Raw genomic sequence first — 21,207 nt, forward strand, 5'->3', positions numbered from 1 at the left:
TAAAATAACAGTAACGAGAGAAACCAAAAAAATGTCACCTACGTTCCAACACACTATATGAGGAAACTATACGATAAAATAAACATCCTACTGAAAAAAATACAGATGTGAAATTGGCCTTCAAACAAGTAATATTAGCACGAAACTACGTCCAGAAAAACCCACACTTCCGATTCACTTAAACACAGAAATTTACAGAATTAACTGCAATAAGAACAATATTATGTAGGACAGATGGGAAGAATTTCTGCCGTCAGATTCAGAGAACACACGAGGGAAACCAATAACAACCAATGCACTTTACACACCTCAAAAATGAAAAACGCGAAGTTGACAGCATTCGAAATTCACCACAAATGATGCACAAAATCCGCAAAGTGCAATCATGAATATTTCGGAGGAATTTCAGGTGTATATACGCACTAAGGATTATACCCACGTTTTTTAAAAAATTATTGAAATTTTGTACAGTTGTAATGCGAATTTTCTTTCATCTCGTCTATCGTTGCGAATCTTCGTCTTCTCTACGGAGTTTACAACTTTGGAAATGAAGGGAAAAAAAGTCAGCATGGGGCGCATCTGGTGAGACGAGGGATGAGGCAGCACAGTGATTTCATTTTTCGTGCAGTGGTCACCCACCAACAGGGGTGAATATGAGGGTGCATAATAGTATTGCAAAAGCCATGAATTGTTTTCCCCACGTTTCAGACCATTTCCTTCTCACATATTCTCGAAGGCGTCGCAACGCGTCTCGGTAGTACCATCGATTAACAGTTTGTCTCTGTGGAACGAATTAATGATCCACTAATACTTCAAACTCAAAGAAAATTATCTGCATGGCTTTGACATTTGATCTGATCTGAAGAGCTTTTTCTTGTGTTTGTGAACATTTCCCGACCCATTGGGTGAAGACTGTACCTTGGTCTCAACATCATTACCGTAGACCGTCTCATCACCAGTTATGATTCTCTCGAGAAAAATCTCTCATTTGCACGATTCAAAAGCTCTTAACAGATTGCATCGCGATGGGCTTTCTGGTCTTTATCCTTGAGCATTTGGATGAACTTGGCGGCAACAAATGCACTCTAAGATACTGTGTCAGGATTTCATGACATGATCCAACTGAAATGTTACATTCTTCTGCAATCTTCCGGACAGTCAGTCTTCGATTGCCACGCACAATTTCGTTGACATTCCTGACAGGAGCGTCGCCTGTAGATGTTTAAGGGCGGCCTGAAGGAGGGTCATCTTTAACTTCCGTCCGGCCAGTTTAAACCGTGTGAACCATTCGTAACACCGAGTACGACTGAAGTAATCATCATCGTAGGCTTCCTGCGTCAGTTTGTGTGTCTCTGTAAAGGTTTCCTCGAGTTTCACCCAAAATTTAACGCAGACACATTGCTCCTCTAACTCTACCGTATAGAAATTCACAAACTGTGCGACACAACGTTTTACTCAATACACCACTGAACAATAACTAACAGACATACAACAATGAAACTTCCGGCAGTCGCACATTAAACACAGGTGTGTGCTGGAATGCCAGCCGCATTTCGGTCCAACACACCATTGGAACGAAATTACGATTGTTCCGAAATTTTTTTGAACAAAAATAGAATATCAAGAAGCACACTGTCTAATTCTCTGGATAATGTTTAAGTTATACCGAGCTGAACTAATAGGGAGTCAACTGACAAAAGTCCATGAGTGTACTATTCAATTAGACAGTCATCGTACGGTGAGTTATGTTAACAGAATCAGAACTGCATTCTGTGTCACGCCTCTCATAACAGTTTAGTATTTGCTGTGTGTATTATTTTAGCAGATGATTGTTACTCGTTTCATTTTATGTTCCCCACATTCTTCGTGTCATACATTTCATCGTCCCGTAACCAGGCCAATTGCATGCTTGCAAGCACGCCACCGTCAGTACAGCAGCAAGGGCGTTCGCTTCCCGATACCTTATTTGGTGAGCACAACAATCTTAATTTGAAAAGTCATGTCGAAAACACGGACAGCTTAGGTGGATTTTGCTACCAGTGTTATTGACAAAAGAGCGCCAGGAATAAACACCATCCCTTATTAAATCTGTGTGTAAATAATCATGACAATTTTCACTATCTCTAATAAGATACTGTAAGGTCATTAGTTTGAAACGTTTCATCCTCGGTATTGACATTTGCAAGCCAATCAGTTCGAGATTATTTAATGGAATTAGTGTGGCTTCATTATAAAAGACGAAACTTCACAACTGTTACCGCGAGATGCTAAAACGTGGGTGTTTTTTTTTGTTTGTGGTTTTAGGGCGCAAAACTTCTATGGTCATTAGCGCCCAGCCCGTGACTTAAGACAGTAAAAAACCGAAAGTGAAAACCGGCAGCAATGGGAACAAAGTCATAAAATTGGAGAAACTAAAAGTAGAAGGAATGCTTAAAAATCCACTACAGAAAGGGTGTGGTTGTCTCCAAAAAAAAGCTTCAAATGACTGACGTCATTTCACTGTCACTAATAAACTGGAGAACGCGGTCGGCTGAGCGCGTGTCATCTGCTAAAATCGACGATAGATCAGGCGACAGCTGTAGACGGGAGCGTAACGGATTAAAATAGGGGCATTCAATTAAAAGGTGTCTTACCGTCCACAGCTGAGAGCAGTGGGGACAGAGTGGGGGAGGATCACCGCTTAAAAGATGTTGATGGCTAAAAAGACAGTGCCCTATCCGGAGTCTAGCTAAAATTACCTCCTCCCGACGACGCGTTCGGGAGGAAGAGGTCCAAGCGCAAGGAAGGGCTTTCACTTCCCGCAATTTATTACGGGGAAGTGTTGACCAATGCGCATGCCATAAATGAGCAACTTCGCGACATAAACCGCTCCTTAGATCCGTGAAGGGAAGCGACTGAATAGCTGGCCGAGGAAGAGAGACTGCAGCCTTGGCCGCTATATCGGCCGCCTCATTCCCACAGATACCAGCGTGTCCCGGGAGCCAGAGGAACGCCACCGAGACGCCCCCCAGGTGGAGCAAGCGCAGACAGTCCTGAATCCGGTGGACCAGAGGGTGCACAGGCTAAAGAGCTTGGAGACTGAGGAGAGAGCTGAGAGAATCTGAGCAGATAACGTACTGTATCCGCTGATGGCGGCGGATGTAGTGGACAGCCTGGAGAACAGCGTAAAACGTGGGGGTCTGTCTCTTACAATGAATCGCTAATTCCATCATTGACATTTTCAAGAGCGCATATCGTGAAACTGTTTCGCTTCCAGGTACCTACCCAGCGATGGGACAAGGGAAGACAGCTGCTACACTTCCCATATACCTCCCCTCCGCCCCCCTTCTCTTCTCCCCAACATCCTAGAAAGAAAATGTAAACTTCGCAAACCGAACACTTACCTCGACCCGCCACCTTAACAGACGGACACGTATTAACTCGTCATCAGTTGGAAGAAAGCCAGAATATGTAGACAAGCTCCAAGTGCACCCAGAGCAATATGTAGTGAGGTGTCAACTATACCACCGTTCCCAGATATTCTCATTGCTACCGTAAATGCCAGAAGGCTTTGGATCCTAAAGGAGTCCAGTAGCCTTATGCCTTCAGTTCGTGATGGTTTTCTTGTATTAGTAGGCAAAGAATATCGTAGTACGCAGTACAGTTGAAGAGGAATGGACATCTCTAAAAAGGGCCATCACAGAAGTTGGGAAGGAAAACATAGGTACAAAGAAGGTAGCTGCGAAGAAACCATGGGTAACAGAAGAAATACTTCAGTTGATTGATGAAAGGAGGAAGTACAAACATGTTCCGGGAAAAATCAGGAATACAGAAATACAAGTCGCTGAGGAATGAAATAAATAGGAAGGAGAGAGGTAATTCTGACGTTACGGCTAATAATGGAAGCAAGGCTAAAGAAAAATCAAGACACTTTCATAGGATTTGTCGACCTGGAAAAAGCGTTCGACAATATAAAATGGTGCAAGCTGTTTGAGATTCTGAAAAAGTAGGGGTAAGCTATAGGGAGAGACGGGTCATATACAATATGACCAACAACCAAGAGGGAATAATGAGAGTGGACGATCAAGAACGAAGTACTCGTATTAAGAAGGGTGTAAGACAAGGCTGTAGCCTTTCGCCCCTACTCTTCAATCTGTACATCGAGGAAGCAATGATGGAAATAAAAGAAAGGTTCAAGAGTGGAATTAAAATACAAGGTGAAAGGATATCAATGATACGATTCGCTGATGACATTGCTATCCTGAGTGAAAGTGAAGAAGAATTAAATGATCTGCTGAACGGAATGAACAGTCTAATGAGTACACATATGGTTTAAGAGTAAATCGGAGAAAGACGAAGGTACTGAGAAGTAGTAGAAATGAGAACAGCGAGAAACTTATCATGATTGATGGTCACGAAGTCAATGAAGTTAAGGAATTCTGCTACCTAGGCAGTAAAATAACCAATGACGGACGGAGCAAGGAGGACATCAAAAGCAGACTCGCTATGGCAAAAAAGGCGTTTCTGGCCAAGAGAAGTCTACTAATATCAAATACCGGCTTTAATTTGAGGAAAAAATTTCTGAGGATGTACGTCTGGAGTACAGCATTGTATGGTAGTGAAACATGGACTGTGGGAAAACCGGAACAGAAGACAATCGAAGCATTTGAGATGTGGTGCTATAGACGAATGTTGAAAATTAGGGGACTGATAAGGTAAGGAATGAGGAGGTACTACGCAGAATCGGAGAGGAAAGGAATATGTGGAAAACACTGATAAGGAGAAGGGACAGGATGATAGGACATCTGCTAAGACATGAGGGAATGACTTCCATGGTACTAGAGGGAGCTGTAGAGGCAAAAAACTGTAGACGAAGAAGAGATTGGAATACGTCAAGCAAATAATTGAGGACGTAGGTTGCAAGTGCTACTCTGAGATGAAGAGGTTAGCACAGGAAAGGAATTCGTGGCGGGCCGCATCAAACCAGTCAGTAGACTGATGGAAGAAAAAAAGGCAACATGAGTACCTTCCTGCCAGAAAATGAGTGAGATTCTCTTACAAACTATACTCTCTTAATAAGAACTTCGCAAGATGTGTCAGTTGTGATGTGGTAGTGTTAGTTTGATTAATAAAAACAGCATTTCAATAGTTTTGAGTTTTATTTTGGTAACGGGGGTGATTAGTTACTTCCAGTACTCGCCCCACTTAACGCCCTACCTCCTCACCCAGCTCAGATTCTGGGAACATTCACCCTTCCCTCTGTGATTTACTTTACATCGCCGTCTGGGCAGCCGATTTCAGGACGTTCATCAACACTAAGGCTGTCAGTGGTGCAGTGTTTCCGACAACAGAGTTGCTTCGTCATATGCGTTGCCGCAATTTAAACATCACTAAGTATTCTAGCGATTTTATAACACTGTCAAATCCATCCCTGACTGACACATCTGGTACGGCTTAGCCGATACTTTCTGCAACTCACCTGTCCTGGCTTTGATGTGTGGTTGCTTGCTGAGCCAGTCCCTGATGTGCTTTATGTCCTCGCCTCGCCTCCTGGGGTCCTCGTTCAGGTCCTGCTCAGCTCTCTTCTGAAGTTCGGGGGTCAAATCCATCTGTAACGGCAACACGAAAAGTATTTTATAAGAAATAGACAAAAAGAGCTCTGTGTCACAGTACCTTATTTAGTCAGTACTGTAGGCAGTTCATTGTGGATCTCTCACTTTACATAGCCTTTATTGCCAAAATCTTCATCTTTAGCTCTTTTACAACCTTCCACATACAAAATGCGTCAAAATTACATCGACAAACTTCGATAGGCTGTAGAAGGCGTCTTGAGGAACGAAACGAGAATAATGTCACGGAGCGTCGGAGTTATAGGCGCCGACGCCTGTATGTCTATGTCTATGTAGGGTGAGTCCGTGATTATGTTCCAGACTTTCAGGTAGGTTGGAGAAGGATAAATGTAGTAATTTACTCGATTTCAGAAGTTTAAATATTGCATTCGCATTTAAAGTAGAGATGGGTTGCTTTTAACGCATATGAATAGCCAACTTTTTGGAGGTTTCCATCCTTTTCAGCTGAAATGTCTAGTGTGGTTTTAGTCATCGCTGTCTGGGCCCCTGAGAGCCAGAACTGTGACACGGGTAGCACGTGTGATTGGGCCCCAGCTCCAAATATAAAAAACAAGTTTTGTCATGATGGTTTGAGATGGTTTAAACATAATTCGGGCAATTCAGTAGATAAACAAAAAATACTTATTGGGATGAAATAGGATAAATGTATTTTCTTATTGAACGGTAAACGTATATTCAGAAACGTAATGTGTACTGTGATACGAAAGAAATTCCAGCCAACTGACAGTTGTTCAGGGCGTAATGGGTTGAAAAACGTGCGGTGGTATATACCTGTGGGTATCATCGAACAACTTAACAGGACTAAGTTCGACTCCGTGTTGGACGTCGTGTTTTCTTGTGTTACAGATCCTATAGACATTCAAGGACTGTGAAATATCATTGCACTGCCTTCAGAAAGCATGCGTCCTCTAAGAAACGGCGTGAAGTGTTCTGATGAAGAGCAGAAAGTTTACATACACATTATCCTAATTGTTTCACGTGGTAGACGACTTCAACATAAAATTACTTATCAATAATGCAGTGGCTGCAAATGCTTCGTTTTCTATACAAAAGCCAGTGCTAATCAGTCAGATATTAGATGCTATTCTTTCAGTCATTATTCTTACCATAAACTAAGAACTACTGAAGTTTGTTATTATGGGTTACAGAATTTATTCTGTGAAATTTGTTTAATTTCGGGTTTTAAAATAAGTAAGATTTTTTTCTGCGAAAATGCGGAAAGACAGACTTTCCAATTACAGACTGACACAGGAAGTTACATTTACTGTATCCAGTACCTATTTTTCCCGTGCATACTTCCTGCATTCATATTTCTGATTTACACACACACACACACACACACACACACACACACACACACACACACACACACACACACACACACATTTTCGATCATTTACCATAGATTGCATTATCTACAAATTTAAACATTTATAAATATAATTGTAATATTAATTACATTTAATCATCATAATTTCGTTGGAAAAGACAATTTGTAGCAAACCTGTGAAGTGTCATTGCTAAGATAGTGCTCGAAATTTTACACTCATTTTGCAGTGAAATCCTTTCCGCACTTTTATTGCAGTATACAGCTTCCTTCATCGTAGTGCAGGTTTCGAACTACACGTTTCTCGATATGTCTTCATTAACAAAAATGTTCGACTAGTGCCCTCTATTTCAGAGAACTAGAAACAGTTGTGACACAGAAATGAGATTTTCACTCTGCAGCGGAGTGTGCGCTGATATGAAACTGGCAGATTAAAACTGTGTGCCCGACCGAGACTCGAACCCGGGACCTTTGCCTTTCGCGGGCAAGTGCTCTACCATCTGAGCTACCGAAGCACGACTCACGCCCGGTACTCACAGCTTTACTTCTGCCAGTATCTCGTCTCCTACCTTCCAAACTGGCAAAAGTAAAGCTGTGAGTACCGGGCGTGAGTCGTGCTTCGGTAGCTCAGATGGTAGAGCACTTGCCCGCGTAAGGCAAAGGTCCCGAGTTCGAGTCTCGGTCGGGCACACAGTTTTAATCTGCCAGGAAGTTTCAGTTGTGACACACGTTGTATAATGTACTTTCGCAGTCAAATAATTTGGAATGTAGTAAAAAAGGTCGTAAACCGTGTCTCTAATTTCCCACTGAACACACGAATCTAGTGAATCATGAATGACTGTACAATGGTTAAATATTTCGGGAATGAATACAAGCACCATGAAGTTTGCATGGAGAGGAGCCTGAAAGAATAGTAATAAATATTGGTTTGAGAAGTAGTGAGGAAGACAGTAATCACAAACTTAAGACCACACCTAGGGAACTGCATGATATGTTTGAATCACATCATCAAAGTCTGGTTGATTTGGCAACTTGTATTCAGGTAGTAAGGTCCCCAAATCTGCGAGATCATGTTGATGCATAGTTCATCTGGCAATTTTTAACACGAGACGGAACTGAATTAACTTTCCGCATGAGCTATAGTCACTGGAAGAATAAAATATGTGCATACCTACAAAACCGTCCGGAAATAAGGCTGGAATTTTAAGCTCGTGGATCTCGCTGGAGAGGTCTAATGGTTCCCAAGTAATGCGTCGAAACTTTGAAGTATGAACTGTTTTGAGATATATAATTTCTCCCTGTAAATCTGTTGTGACATCATTATGATATTCATTGATAAATACCTTTCATGTCTCAGCAGTATGTCAGTTATTTTTCAATATTTTCATAAAAATCCAAGTGTTTTATCTAAAATCTTCAGGTTTTCATGTTAGACACTAGACTGTCACTGAATTAAAAATATTTATCTTTAATAAATCTGAGTTTCATACCAATCCACTTCATGATGTCAGTGCGCCACATCTTTAGATATACAGGGCTACAACTTTAGATTCACGACGTACGGCCTCTCAGTTTTCGGTAAGATATTTTAAGTTATTTCATAATTTCGCGAAGTGTTTCACCTCACCATCAATGGTAGTATTTAGAGCTTCTTTTAACTTGTTTTTGTAGCCAGTTGGTACCAACAATATTAGCCTTTATTGATGGTATTGTTCAACACTTTGAATATCCTACATAATCCAAAACACCTCACACCACGTAAGTGTTTAAACTGACAAATTTAACTTAGTTTCAGCAGCAACAGCAATATTATTCAAGTGAGCAGTAGTTGGTTTTACAGTGTCAATCTGAGCACTGCAGGGGGCATCAGACATTGAATATAAAGAACAGCCAAAGCATCGTTTCAGAATTTCCCATTTTTGTGGATTGCAGCTGAACAGGCTGTAAGGAAGCTGAATCAGACTGAAAAAATGTATCTGCTACATGCCAACTCTCAGCTGTATGTACTCCACGTAATGTTGTGACAAGTACACAGAAAATTACACAAGAGTATTGCCCGAAGAAAGCATGTCCAAGGTAATTTATAAGACCTCTTATTACTTCCGTTATCATAACTCTGACTGCGTCATTCACTAATAGGAATTTTGTCTCACATAAGTATTGATCGAATTAAATGCCAATAGTAGCTCCTGTTTTCTGATTACAGTCTACGAATCCTAAAAATCATTCAGTTATTTCATATTTATGAAATTACGTATTGAAGTAAATTAACGCAGTATGAATGTTGTCTTTTCAACATGACATGAATTAGAACTTGCATCGACAATAATTGAATGATATTGTCTTTCTGTTCCAAGAGGGCAGTCTTTACATGATGGGCAGGACTACAAACAAATTCCATTCAGAATATCCCTTCACAGATATTGCACTTGTACGCATTCCAGTTTCACAAGAACTTTATATGGTCACTTAACAGCTCCAATATTGCTATGAAATTTCCATTATTTGGACTCCAGTTCTGTGAGATTAAAGTCAAGGCCAAGCTCCCTTGACCAAAAACAATGTCACATCAGTAACGTGTGTGTTCCCATATAAGGGATGTAAGATGGCTATTCTATGGATGAACAAAAGAACATTACCTCTACTTACAAGCGTCCGTATGGTCTATATCATTTAATTTCTTCACTTGCACGATTCTTCCAGGACATGTGGATACAAACAAATTTTATTGTGTGTTTACTCTTGAATGCAAAATGCTTGCCGTGTATTTTGTGTAAAATCACGTTGTGATGGAATCAGAAGTGAATGTTGTTGGCAATCTTAATTATTACGAAGTTTCATAGCTGTTTAAGTACACAATTGTTGGGGAAATGTTTCGGTAGGATTTCCAACAATATTTAAACAAAGCACATTTTTCGACTGCGTCACAAGGTGGCTTTAGGGTACAACATCGGAAGAAAATACTGTACATTCAATATTAAACTTTTTATATGATTGTATGCAGTTTCTCTGTAAGCAACATTAAAATGATGGAACGAAGTAAAAAGAAAGAGCTAGTTTGGCTAGGCTGGCGCAGGGCTAATGTTCTTTTATTTATTAGACGATACAAAATTTTACAATAGCAGTCCCTTATTTGCCACCTGAGCCTCCTGGAGTATCCAAACTCTTCAGAGACATGCCCCCCCCTCCCCCCTCTCAACTCCTGTGTCTAATTTACGATGTAATCATACAAACTGTCAACTAGATGTCGGCACGGACGTATTCTGTATGGAAGATGGCATTCCAGTCAACGGACAACCTTACCAACGACGACGTCAGGGCACGTATGAAACGAGGCAGTGTTTGCTGGGTAGCCCCACATCCAGGAACGCTCTGTATACTGTCACAGACTGTGCAGTGTGGCATGGGGAAGATGCCTACCAAACTCTCTGCGGTAGAAGGGCAAAGAAAGAAAGGAAGGAAGGAAGGAGGGAGGGAGGGCAGTCGCAAACTGATTTGGCCCGGTGGCTTACTGTGAATCGTTCTCTTGTTTATCGGATGTGGAGACAGTGTACACAGATCGAAACTGTATCCCGGACCGAGCCGACCACTTGCGACTTCAGAAGGGAGAACTGTTATTTTTGCTGTAAGGGCACGACAGTACCGCCTTAGTGCTGCATGGCAAGTGGCATGCGAGCTCGCAGCATCCACTAGAATTTTTGTACTGAGGCAAACAGTGTGCAGAAGGCTTCAGCGGAGTGTCCTTTATTGTCTGATAACTGCTGTATATCTGCCTCTGACACGTCTTCACAGAAGGAAACGTCTAGTGTGGAGTCATCGACATGCCACCTGGGCTGTCGAACAGTGGGCCAATGTTTTCACTGATGAGACCCGATTTAGTGTGATTTTCAATGAATTCGCATATGGAGGGAACGTGGAACACGATTTCTGGATCAAAACCTAGTGGAAAGAGACCTATATCGAGGAGGGTCCCTAATGGTATGGGCACTAACCCATCATCATCATCATCATCATCATCATCATCATCATCATCATCATCATCATTATGCCTTTCAGCGTTCAGTCTGGAGCATAGCCCCCCTTATAGAGTTCCTCCATGATCCCCTATTCAGTGCTAACATTGGTGCCTCTTCTGATGTTAAACCTATTACTTCAAAATCATTCTTAACCGAATCCAGGTACCTTCTCCTCGGTCTGCCCCGACTCCTCCTACCCTCTACTGCTGAATCCATGAGTCTCTTGGGTAACCTTGCTTCTCCCATGCGTGTAACATGACCCCACCATCTAAGCCTGTTCGCCGTGACTGATACATCTATAGAGTTCATTCCCAGTTTTTCTTTGATTTCCTCATTGTGGACACCCCCCTGCCATTGTTCCCATCTACTAGTACCTGCAATCATCCTAGCTACTTTCATATCCGTAACCTCAACCTTGTTGATAAGGTAACCTGAATCCACCCAGCTTTCGCTCCCATACAACAAAGTTGGTCGAAAGATTGCACAGATAACTTAGTCTTGGTACTGACTTCCTTCTTGCAAAAGAGAGTAGATCGTAGCTGAGCGCTCACTGCATTAGCTTTGCTGCACCCCGCTTCCAGTTCTTTCACTATGTTGCCATCCTGTGAGAGTACGCATCCTAAGTACTTGAAACCGTCCACCTGTTCTAACTTTGTTCCTCCTATTTGGCATTCAATCCGTTTATATTTCTTTCCCACTGACATTACTTTCGTTTTGGCGATGCTAATCTTCATACCATAGTCCTTACATTTCTGATCTAGCTCTGAAACATTACTTTGCAAACTTTCAATCGAATCTGCCATCACAACTAAGTCATCCGCATATGCAAGACTGCTTATTTTGTGTTCACATATCTTGATCTCACCCAGCCAGTCTATTGTTTTCAACATATGATCCATAAATAATATGAACAACAGTGGAGACAGGTTGCAGCCTTGTCTTACCCCAGAAACTACTCTGAACCATGAACTCAATTTACCGTCAACTCTAATTGCTGCCTGACTATCCATGAAAGACCTTTAATTGCTTGGAAAAGTTTGCCTCTTATTCCATAATCTTAACGCCTCTTCATGAAAAATTTTATGGGTGAATCGGCAAGGTTTAGCTACTGCCATGTATCCTGACAAAATCTTGGGACCTCATTTGCGGGGGTTGTGAGGTACTGTAGCCCGGACTTCGTACTGATGGGCGATAATGCTGGACCTCAGAGTTTTCTTGGAAACTTAAGATATTGCACCCATGGCGCGGCCTGCTCTCTCTCTTCCGATCTGAATCCCATAGAGCACGTCTGGGATGCACGGGGAGGGGGTTGCATCACGACAGCATCCACCAACCACTCTCCTACACTGCGAGCAACTCTGCAGGAAGAATGGGCGTTATTGGCTCAACATGAGACTGATGACAATTCACAGCATGCACCGTCATTGTAAGGCTTGTAATGCTGGCAAAGGTGGTCACAGTCCATACTGGGCACATTAACCGGTTGTCGGAATGTGTGTGCAAATCCGTAAAGTTGGAAAAAATGAAGATATTTGTCTACCGTTATGCATGTTGCAGTTCATGTTCTGTCTTCTTTACATTGTTTCTGCTTCATTATCACTTGTTTATACTGTTTAGGGGAAAATAAACGCAACCCTGCAAAATTTCAGTTTGTTGCTTTAATTCTGGACACCAGTGTATCTCTCCGTATGCGCTATTAACAACCCAAATCAGATTTCGCGATCTCGCGATGTCGTAACGCAGTTGGAATTAGTTTGTTTCTCTAGGTCTTTTCCAAATAAATTCCTTTTCTTGTTTTTGAACATTGTTTTCGTCATTACAAGCTGAAATTTATTACAGAAATGAATCTTCCTATTTTGTCATCGCAACAAAGAAAGACAAAAATCATGTACCGCATGTCTTCTACTCCTCGCCTTCTACAACCTTCCACTCACAAGAACATTACAGCAAGTACTGAACTATTCATTTTATGTCCCCATATGATTTCTCTAATTCCTAATATTCTGCTTGTGACGTCGGGATGTATGTCTGAACAATTGTCGTTGGCGTTGGTTTGATGTCTCTTCTGATTGGAATAATCCCATCACTGAATTGTTCACAGCAACTCGCTCTCAGACTGACGTTGCAATTCATAATTAATCTTACCTTTGTACCATTTTTCGCTTCACTTTATACTGCCACATGACAAATCCTTATTTTGTTTCCAATTCATTACACTGACACTCGCCATACCTAGGCTGCGCCTTTACATTTCCCTTGTTAGATTCATATCTCGTTCAGACCTCTGCCATTCAGCTTTCCAGCTGTTAGAATAATTACGCTTTCGTCGGTTAGTGTGTTTCTCGTGGTTACATCTTCCTTGGCAATAGCCTCCCAGATATCCGAATGGAGGACTAAGTGAGACTCGTCTGGCAATGAACATGGACAATTTTCCCATTACACATGTTCTGCGGATGAACAATACGTGTCTTTAACGAAGTGGTTTCTAGTATCTTCTATTCCTCATATCGTTTATCGCTGCTGAATCGTTTGCCTTTCAGGGACAGTTCCCCATCTCAGGAGCAAGTGCTTGCCGTGAAACTGTTGTCCGCTCGTCCACCCTCTTTTACGAGGTCGTTGGCGTGGGTGACTCACTACCCCGGGAATCTTCGGCAGTCATTACAGACTATGTCTACTCTCAATTGAAGAAGTTTGGCTGGAACGTGACCGGGACTAGCTTTATAATGAAAGATAAGATGCTCCCCTGCACCGCATTTTATGGCTATTATTAAAACGGTAGGCACCTGGGCTGTGTTGTGTACCGCGAATAACAGTGTTTGATACTAACAGTAGCTGCATAATAACCTGTATCAGTGCTGTACATGGCGTTTATAATTCACTGAGGCGCACGGAACTAAATGCTGACATCTATAAAGGAGTGGTGCATCTCAGAGTGATTTGGAGATCTATTTCTGTGAGTGGAACATCCGAACGACAAGCTCATTGTGAGAAAACAGAACAATTGTAAATGTCAAATTACGTACACAGTATACTGATCTAACATTACAGCCGATGGGAAACTTGTGATATCAAACATTGCTTATATTTCAGTCTGCGGCTTGATCTGCATCTGGAGTGCATAAAATGAAGCGTCTGGATTGCGATGAGTTGTTCTTAGGACGGACTAAACACGTAGCCACATGTACTAAAACGCACTTAAACCTCGTGAAGCTCAGGATGATACTGTAGCAACAACATACCGAAAGATTTCGAAATTTAAGCACGTCGCTCAAAAAAAGCAAAGAAGCTGTTCTTTGAATGGGACGAGTATCAGATGCGTAGCTTTCTGTTAACTTAGTCGTCGTTTTCTCCAGGTGACTGGTTTGATGCAGCTCTCCATGTTAATCTAGTAGTAGTGGTTTTGTTAATCAGTGGACCACTTTTACAGTGGCAAAAGATATGGGGTACCTGTTGACATCGTGTCGCATCTCCACTTTTCCGGTGTAGTGCAGAATCTCCGCGTGGCATAGACTCTGCAAGTCCCTGGAAGTACCCTGCAGAAATATTGAGCCATGCTGACTATAGGCGCCCGTAACTGCGAAAGTGTTGCCGGTGCACGATTTCGTGGGCAAAGGAACCTCTCGAATGTGTCCCATAAATGTGCTATGGGACTTATCTCGGGTGATTTGGGTGACCGAATCGTTCGCTCGAATTGTCCAGAATGTTCTTCAAATCAATCGCAAACAATTGTGGCCCGCTGATATGGCACGTTGTCATACATAAAATTTCCACCGTTGTTTGAGAACATTAAGCACATGAATGGCTCAGGTGATCTCCAGGTAGCCGAACACAACCAGTTCCAGTCAGTTACCGGTCTAGTCCACTCCATTTAAACACTCGCTCACGCGATTGTGGAGCCCAGACGAACTTGCACAGTTCCTTGTTGACAAGTTGGGCACATGGCTTTGTGGGGCGTGCGCCACACTAACCCTACGATCAGCTCTTACCTACTGCAATTGGGACTATTCTGCCGAGGCCACGGATTTTCAGTCGCCAAAGGTCCAAACGGTATGGTCACACGAGTCCAGGAGTGGTGCTGCAGGCGGCGTCGCGCTGTTATCGAAGGTATTCGCGTCGGCCGTCTGCTACCTTAGCCAACTGATGCCAATTTTTGCCGCACTATCCTAACGGATACGTTCGTCGTACATCACACGTTGATTTCTGCTCTTATTTGACGCAGTGTTGCCTGTCTGTGAGCACTGATAACTCTATGCAAACGCCGCTGATGTCAGTCTTCGAGCGACGTCTGTCTGCCACTGAGTTGTCCGTGCAGAGAGTTAATGCCTGTAATTTGGTATTCTTGGCAGACTCTTGACACTGTTTATCTCTGAATACTGAATTTATAACAATATTTGTTCATGGTTCATTTAAATTTTAATAATTTTTTGTTTTACGAGGTGCATTCAAGTTCTAAGGCCTCCGATTTTTTTCTCCGGACTGGAAAGAGAAACATGCGCGTTTTTTTAAAATGAGGCCGCGTTCATTGTCAATACGTCCCAGACATGGCAGCACCGTATGGCAGATGGAATTTTACCGCCAGAATGAGAACTGTTTTAAATACTTAAAATGGCGACGTTTTCCTTACTTGAACAGCGTGCGATCATTCGTTTTCTGAATTTGCGTGGTGTGAAACCAATTGAAATTCATCGACAGTTGAAGGAGACATGTGGTGATGGAGTTATGGATGTGTCGAAAGTGCGTTCGTGAGTGTGACAGTTTAATGAAGGCAGAACATCGTGTGACAACAAACCGAAACAACCTCGGGCTCGCACAAGCCGGTCTGACGACATGATCGAGAAAGTGGAGAGAATTGTTTTGGGGGATCGCCGAATGACTGTTGAACAGATCGCCTCCAGAGTTTGCGTTTCCGTGGGTTCTGTGCACACAATCCTGCATGACGACCTGAAAATGCGAAAAGTGTCATCCAGGTGGGTGCCACGAATGCTGACTGACGACCACATGGCTGCCCGTGTGGCATGTTGCCAAGCAATGTTGATGTGCAACGACCGCATGAATGGGAGTTTCTTTTCGTCGGTTGTGACAATGGATGAGACGTGGATGCCATTTTTCAATCCAGAAACAAAGCACCAGTCAGCTCAATGGAAGCACACAGATTCACCGCCACCAAAAAAATTTCGGGTAACCGCCAGTGCTGAAAAATGGTGTCCATGTTCTGGGACAGCGAGGGCGTAATCCTTACCCACTGCGTTCCAAAGGGCACTACGGTAACAGGTGCATCCTACGAAAATGTTTGAAGAACAAATTCCTTCCTGCACTGCAACAAAAACGTCCGGGAAGGGCTGCGTGTGTGCTGTTTCACCAAGACAACGCACCCGCACATCGAGCTAACGTTACGCAACAGTTTCTTCGTGATAATTTTCAAGTGATTCCTCATGCTCCCTACTCACCTGACCTGGCTCCTAGTGACTTTTGGTTTTTTCCAACAATGAAAGACACTCTCCGTGGCCGCACATTCACCAGCCGTGCTGCTATTGCCTCAGCGATTTTCCAGTGGTCATAACAGACTGCTAAAGAAGCCTTCGCCCCTGCCATGGAATCATGGCGTCAGCGTTGTGAAAAATGTGTACGTCTGCAGGGCGATCACGTCGAGAAGTAACGCCAGTTTCATCGATTTCGGGTGAGTAGTTAATTAGAAATAAAATCGGAGACCTTAGAACTTGAATGCACCTCGTAAAGTTTTCGCATGTTGATACTATATATTCTGTATAAGAAAAGTAAAGTGTACTGCACTAGAGACTTTTAAGTTCTTTGTATTGTATGTGAGTAATGTATGTAAAATACTATGTTAATTGTCTATTACGTTAAATAATTTTCTGTTGCCCTCCTGTATTTAAGAATATTCGTGTCTACAAATTGTTCGTGTTAATGTGAATTTGACGATTTAAGAAATGATCACGCTTAGCAACAATGTAAGAAATAGGTGCTACGTAAAAACCAGTGATCTTTTGTTTCAAACTGAAGTGGCTGTGGGGAGTGGAAAAGGTGGCAAGGGCGAATTGGCGCTCTACCTAGAACAAGCGCGGGAAGTAAGACAATCTGTAGGCAGGAGTGATTGAGGCAAACCTTTGTAGAGCAGGAGAAGCTTTTCCTACAAATTAGCACAAAATGCCTCGGATGGAGACTGCAAACTGCTTAAGGCATAACTACGAGTTGAGCTACTGTATGTGGAACTGAACGACGCCAAGACGACAAATTGAGCCCATACAGCAAGAGACTAGCAGGCCTACTGTGGGTAGTGTAGCCGCCATAATTGTTCGCCACACCCAAGCCTATAGCCACCAGATAAGACTTCTTAATATTAATATACTTTTTTACAGCGTGAACCATTAAATTAAATTCCGTTTAAATAATCATTCTTTAACTTTAAAGAAAGTTCACCCTGTCATTTCATCCTAATCTTACACCTATATAGCGTTCCTTCCTGGTGTTTGCTGACTCCGAGTATCCTAATTTACAGACTTATTAAGTGTCAAGTTAATATAAAATTGAAAATCGTTTTGTGTTTTCTTGACTATGTCAGAGTGTTATAGTAAAAGTTTGCTTACGTAAAATTCAATGAGAGTGTAGCCAAGTTACTTGAATCTGGTAAATGACTATACAGAGTTAGTTCAAAGAACAGCTTTAGAAAGTAAATTCCAGTAAGAAAGAGGTTTTATTGAAGTGAAATGATTAGTATAAAAATGTGTGCTTTACTATCTACGTATTTTAGTATTTAAGTTTATTATAGAAAATAATTTTCTGTATGTTCCCCTGAACAAATTTTTTTTTTTAGCTTACCTGAAGTTATCTACTGGGCTTTTTCTCCTTTTAAAACGTAATGTATAAGGGTGTAGTATCTGCTTTTCCAATACTTCACTGTTTCATTGTCTGGATAGGCTGGAGACCATTAGTACATATTTGAACCTCTAAATGCACTTGGACCTGAGTTGTCCTAGTTTCAGTATACTTTTCATACTGCGTTTCTGTTTAACTGCTGGGTAAAATCTTAGGACAAGAATTAAATAGTCTGATTTACTTACCCATTAAACACATCACACAGTCAAATCCTGTAAAAAGGGTAACTCTATTGATTGGCTTTTCCCACTAACAGGAATGTCCTTCCATAGTGTACATTATTTGGAAACTAAACTATATTTCAGTAAGTAGGTTATACGTGGCTTTTCCAGTAATACGACTTTTGTTCTGTTGGGGTATAGTATACGTGACAACTGTTATTTCGGTAAAAGCATGCTAAATTGCAATAGTAAGCGTAGGTTTATAAATTCTCCAAAGATTTCCGAAATGGAATGTCCCATGCGTTTAGTTCCAACTACCACTCCGCGTTCAATGTCTACCCGTCGTGTGGCCGTAATCACGTTGGACACCTTTTCACACGAATCTGCTGAATACAAGCGACAGCTCCGCCAGTGGACTGCGCTTTTATACCTTGTGTACACGACGCTGCTGCCATCTGTGTATGGGCATATCTCTCTCTCTCTCTCTCTCTCTCTCTCTCTCTCTCTCTCTCTCTACACTTTCGTCACCTTACTTGTCGTGGTAATAGAGCTTAAGACCAAAAAGAAAGATATATGCAGAACCTCAAATACAAATTTTACAGGCGTGGCTCAGGTAATCGGCCGCAACCTTACAACAGAAATCACGCCGCCATTTCTGACAATTTAGGGCAACCATGAACAAGCAGGATAGTCAGATTATCCCTAGTGTATGATACTCTTGTTTATACACTGTTGATGTAGACAGATTAGTAGTTCCCTATACCGGTCATTGTACACAGAAAACACAAACATTAATTATTCTGTAATGTAACAGTGCATAAACTACCATCCGATTTCAGGATCATGATGACTGTTTTGTTTCCATTCTATGTACGGAAAATTCCCATTTTTTGCTTGACAACCCGAGTCTTATGAGAGATGTTGAGCTCAGAAAGAATGTAAGTTTTTAGTATTATCCGTCGTAGAGGTATGATGTGAGGATTTCCATGCAAGGAAATAAACGAGTAATAATGGGAAATTGTGTTGCGAAATGACACGTTTCATTATTCTTAGTTGTTTTATGTCTTTTACCAAACCTGTGCTCTGTTTCCAAGGAATTCTTAAGTATATAGAACGTAAATTTCAGTTTTCGCAGCTTTAAAGAGCCTACCAACAACTGGTCACTGATGCACGTAATGCTTCCGGTAAACGAACGTTTTTGTAACGCCGCTATTCCGCATTGTGTGATGTTACTAATTTGTTAACAGTGGTTCCGCCTGGTTCTGAATGCCTTTTGAAGTTTCAAGGCTCTTTCTAGGTTCGCCCTATTGTTCAACCCCGATGGCAGTATAAACCCTCCAAGGTATTGGAAAGAGTGTACCTGTAAAATCGTCCCATATTCCATGTTCAGTGGCAATTTTTTTGCTGTTATGATGCACTTTTTCCAAGTAATGGGTTTTGCCATATCTGGTACCCTACCTTTGATGTTACTTTCTGCAGTTTTTCTATAGCGTACTTTGTTTACAAATATTAAAATTAACATCCGTTTTCTTCCAGAATTTTCGAGGATTATTCCTTTTACTTTTTTCCATTATCTTTCAACCTGCTTGTTTCATTCAGCCCCTTGTCTCCCTCTACAAATTATCTCTTACAGTTTCAACCAGTACTAAATTAACCACCTGACAGGTTAGTTATTTTACCAACATCTTTTTTTTTAACATTATAAAGATGTCTTATGGACACACACACTGCCACATACACCAGCTGAGGGGACCAGCCCGGCGGTGAAGAGAGCAGAACCAAGAAACAGGCTTAGGAATGAATGTCATACCCACGTGTTCGTGAGACACGAGGAACCGCCGTTCTATGGTGGAGTACTAGTGAAAAGAACCACATCCGAGACGCAGGACTGAAATATAAAGTCCGCCGCTCGTGGTCTCGCGGTAGCGTTCTCGCTTCCCGAGCACGGGGTCCCGGGTTCGATTCCCGGCGGAGTCAGGGACTTTCACCTGCCTCGAGATGACTGGGTGTTTGTGTTGTCATCATTTCATCATCATCCAGGAAAGTGGCGAAATTGGACTGAGCAAAGATTGGGTAATTGTACGGGCGCTGATAACCACGCAGTTGAGCGCCCCACAAACCAAACATCGTCATCATCTGAAATATAAACTGATCGATATGGAACTGCAATACTCCTTGTGTTGCAATTCATCTTTTATCTTTTTATACTGCTCCTAATTTCATGTCTGCAATTGTTTTATTCCGTTCGTATAGATTTTGCTCTCTAGACGTACACCACACAGACGGTAACACTTCAAAATTTCGCTCCATTCTTCTGTACAAAACTCCGTTTTATTCTCCCTACCACAGCATCTCAGACGCGACACCTGAACCGGATTGCTCCACAACCGATGTGATATCTTACACATTGTTACGTCTTATCACATGTGTGGACTACAGTGATAACGTATCATTGTGCTTCACATCCTTCTCACTTATTTAAACCGACCAGAAGATGTTCTACAACTGAACGACACCATTTGTCGTTGCGGCAAAAGTGTGGCTGACTGTAACGATGGACATTACATTAAGCTGATATTTTACCACAGAATCAGTTTCAGATATCCACCATGGGACTATAAATGGAGCAAATGACTAAAATAAGTTTGACAACAGTCGAATAAATTATTTCAGGTAATACGAGGTACGGTAACTGCAAAATCGAAAGATCATGGCTCTATTACACATATCAATAAAAGTAAGTGGTTGTGGACGGTAGGTGAGCTAGCTAGACTGCCAAATGTTGAACACTGACGAGACACACCTGAACAGGATGTTGAATTTTGCTATCTAGGATTAGTACACATGAAGAAACATGCGAGAAATATACAGTAACAACACATGAGTAAGGCAAAAAGGCTTTCTATAAAGAGAAAAAGGTAACAACACCCAAAAAATTTAACTGTTTTGGACAGAAAAGGATTCGTGGGAAGATATGTCTGGAGCAGATGCCAATATGGTCGCGTACCGTTTACAAATAGAGAAATAACAGGATCGTATGGTTTTGGAGTATGGTTTTTACAAACTTTACTTGGATATGAGATGCATTGATCGAATAAGCAACGACGTCAATAAAAAGTAATGAAGAGGAAAGGTAAAATAGTTCTGCACGTCTGACATTCCTGAGATGTGTAATTGTAGAGAAAGTAGAAGGAAAGAAT

The 21,207-nt window shown here is 41.8% G+C and overlaps 1 protein-coding gene across 1 annotated transcript in view; it reads right to left on the bottom strand.

The window, feature by feature from the left end:
• The window catches only part of LOC126101015 (alpha-tocopherol transfer protein-like), a 164,459-nt gene that overhangs the window by 115,119 nt on the left and 28,133 nt on the right, over positions 1 to 21,207 (bottom strand). Inside the window, exon 2 of the mRNA XM_049911683.1 lies at positions 5,459 to 5,588. Within this exon, the coding sequence (XP_049767640.1) occupies positions 5,459 to 5,588 (130 nt within the window). The remainder of the gene's footprint in view (positions 1 to 5,458; positions 5,589 to 21,207) is intronic.

Source organism: Schistocerca cancellata, chromosome 9, assembly GCF_023864275.1.
Source record: "Schistocerca cancellata isolate TAMUIC-IGC-003103 chromosome 9, iqSchCanc2.1, whole genome shotgun sequence".
NCBI classification, from domain to species: domain Eukaryota; kingdom Metazoa; phylum Arthropoda; class Insecta; order Orthoptera; family Acrididae; genus Schistocerca; species Schistocerca cancellata.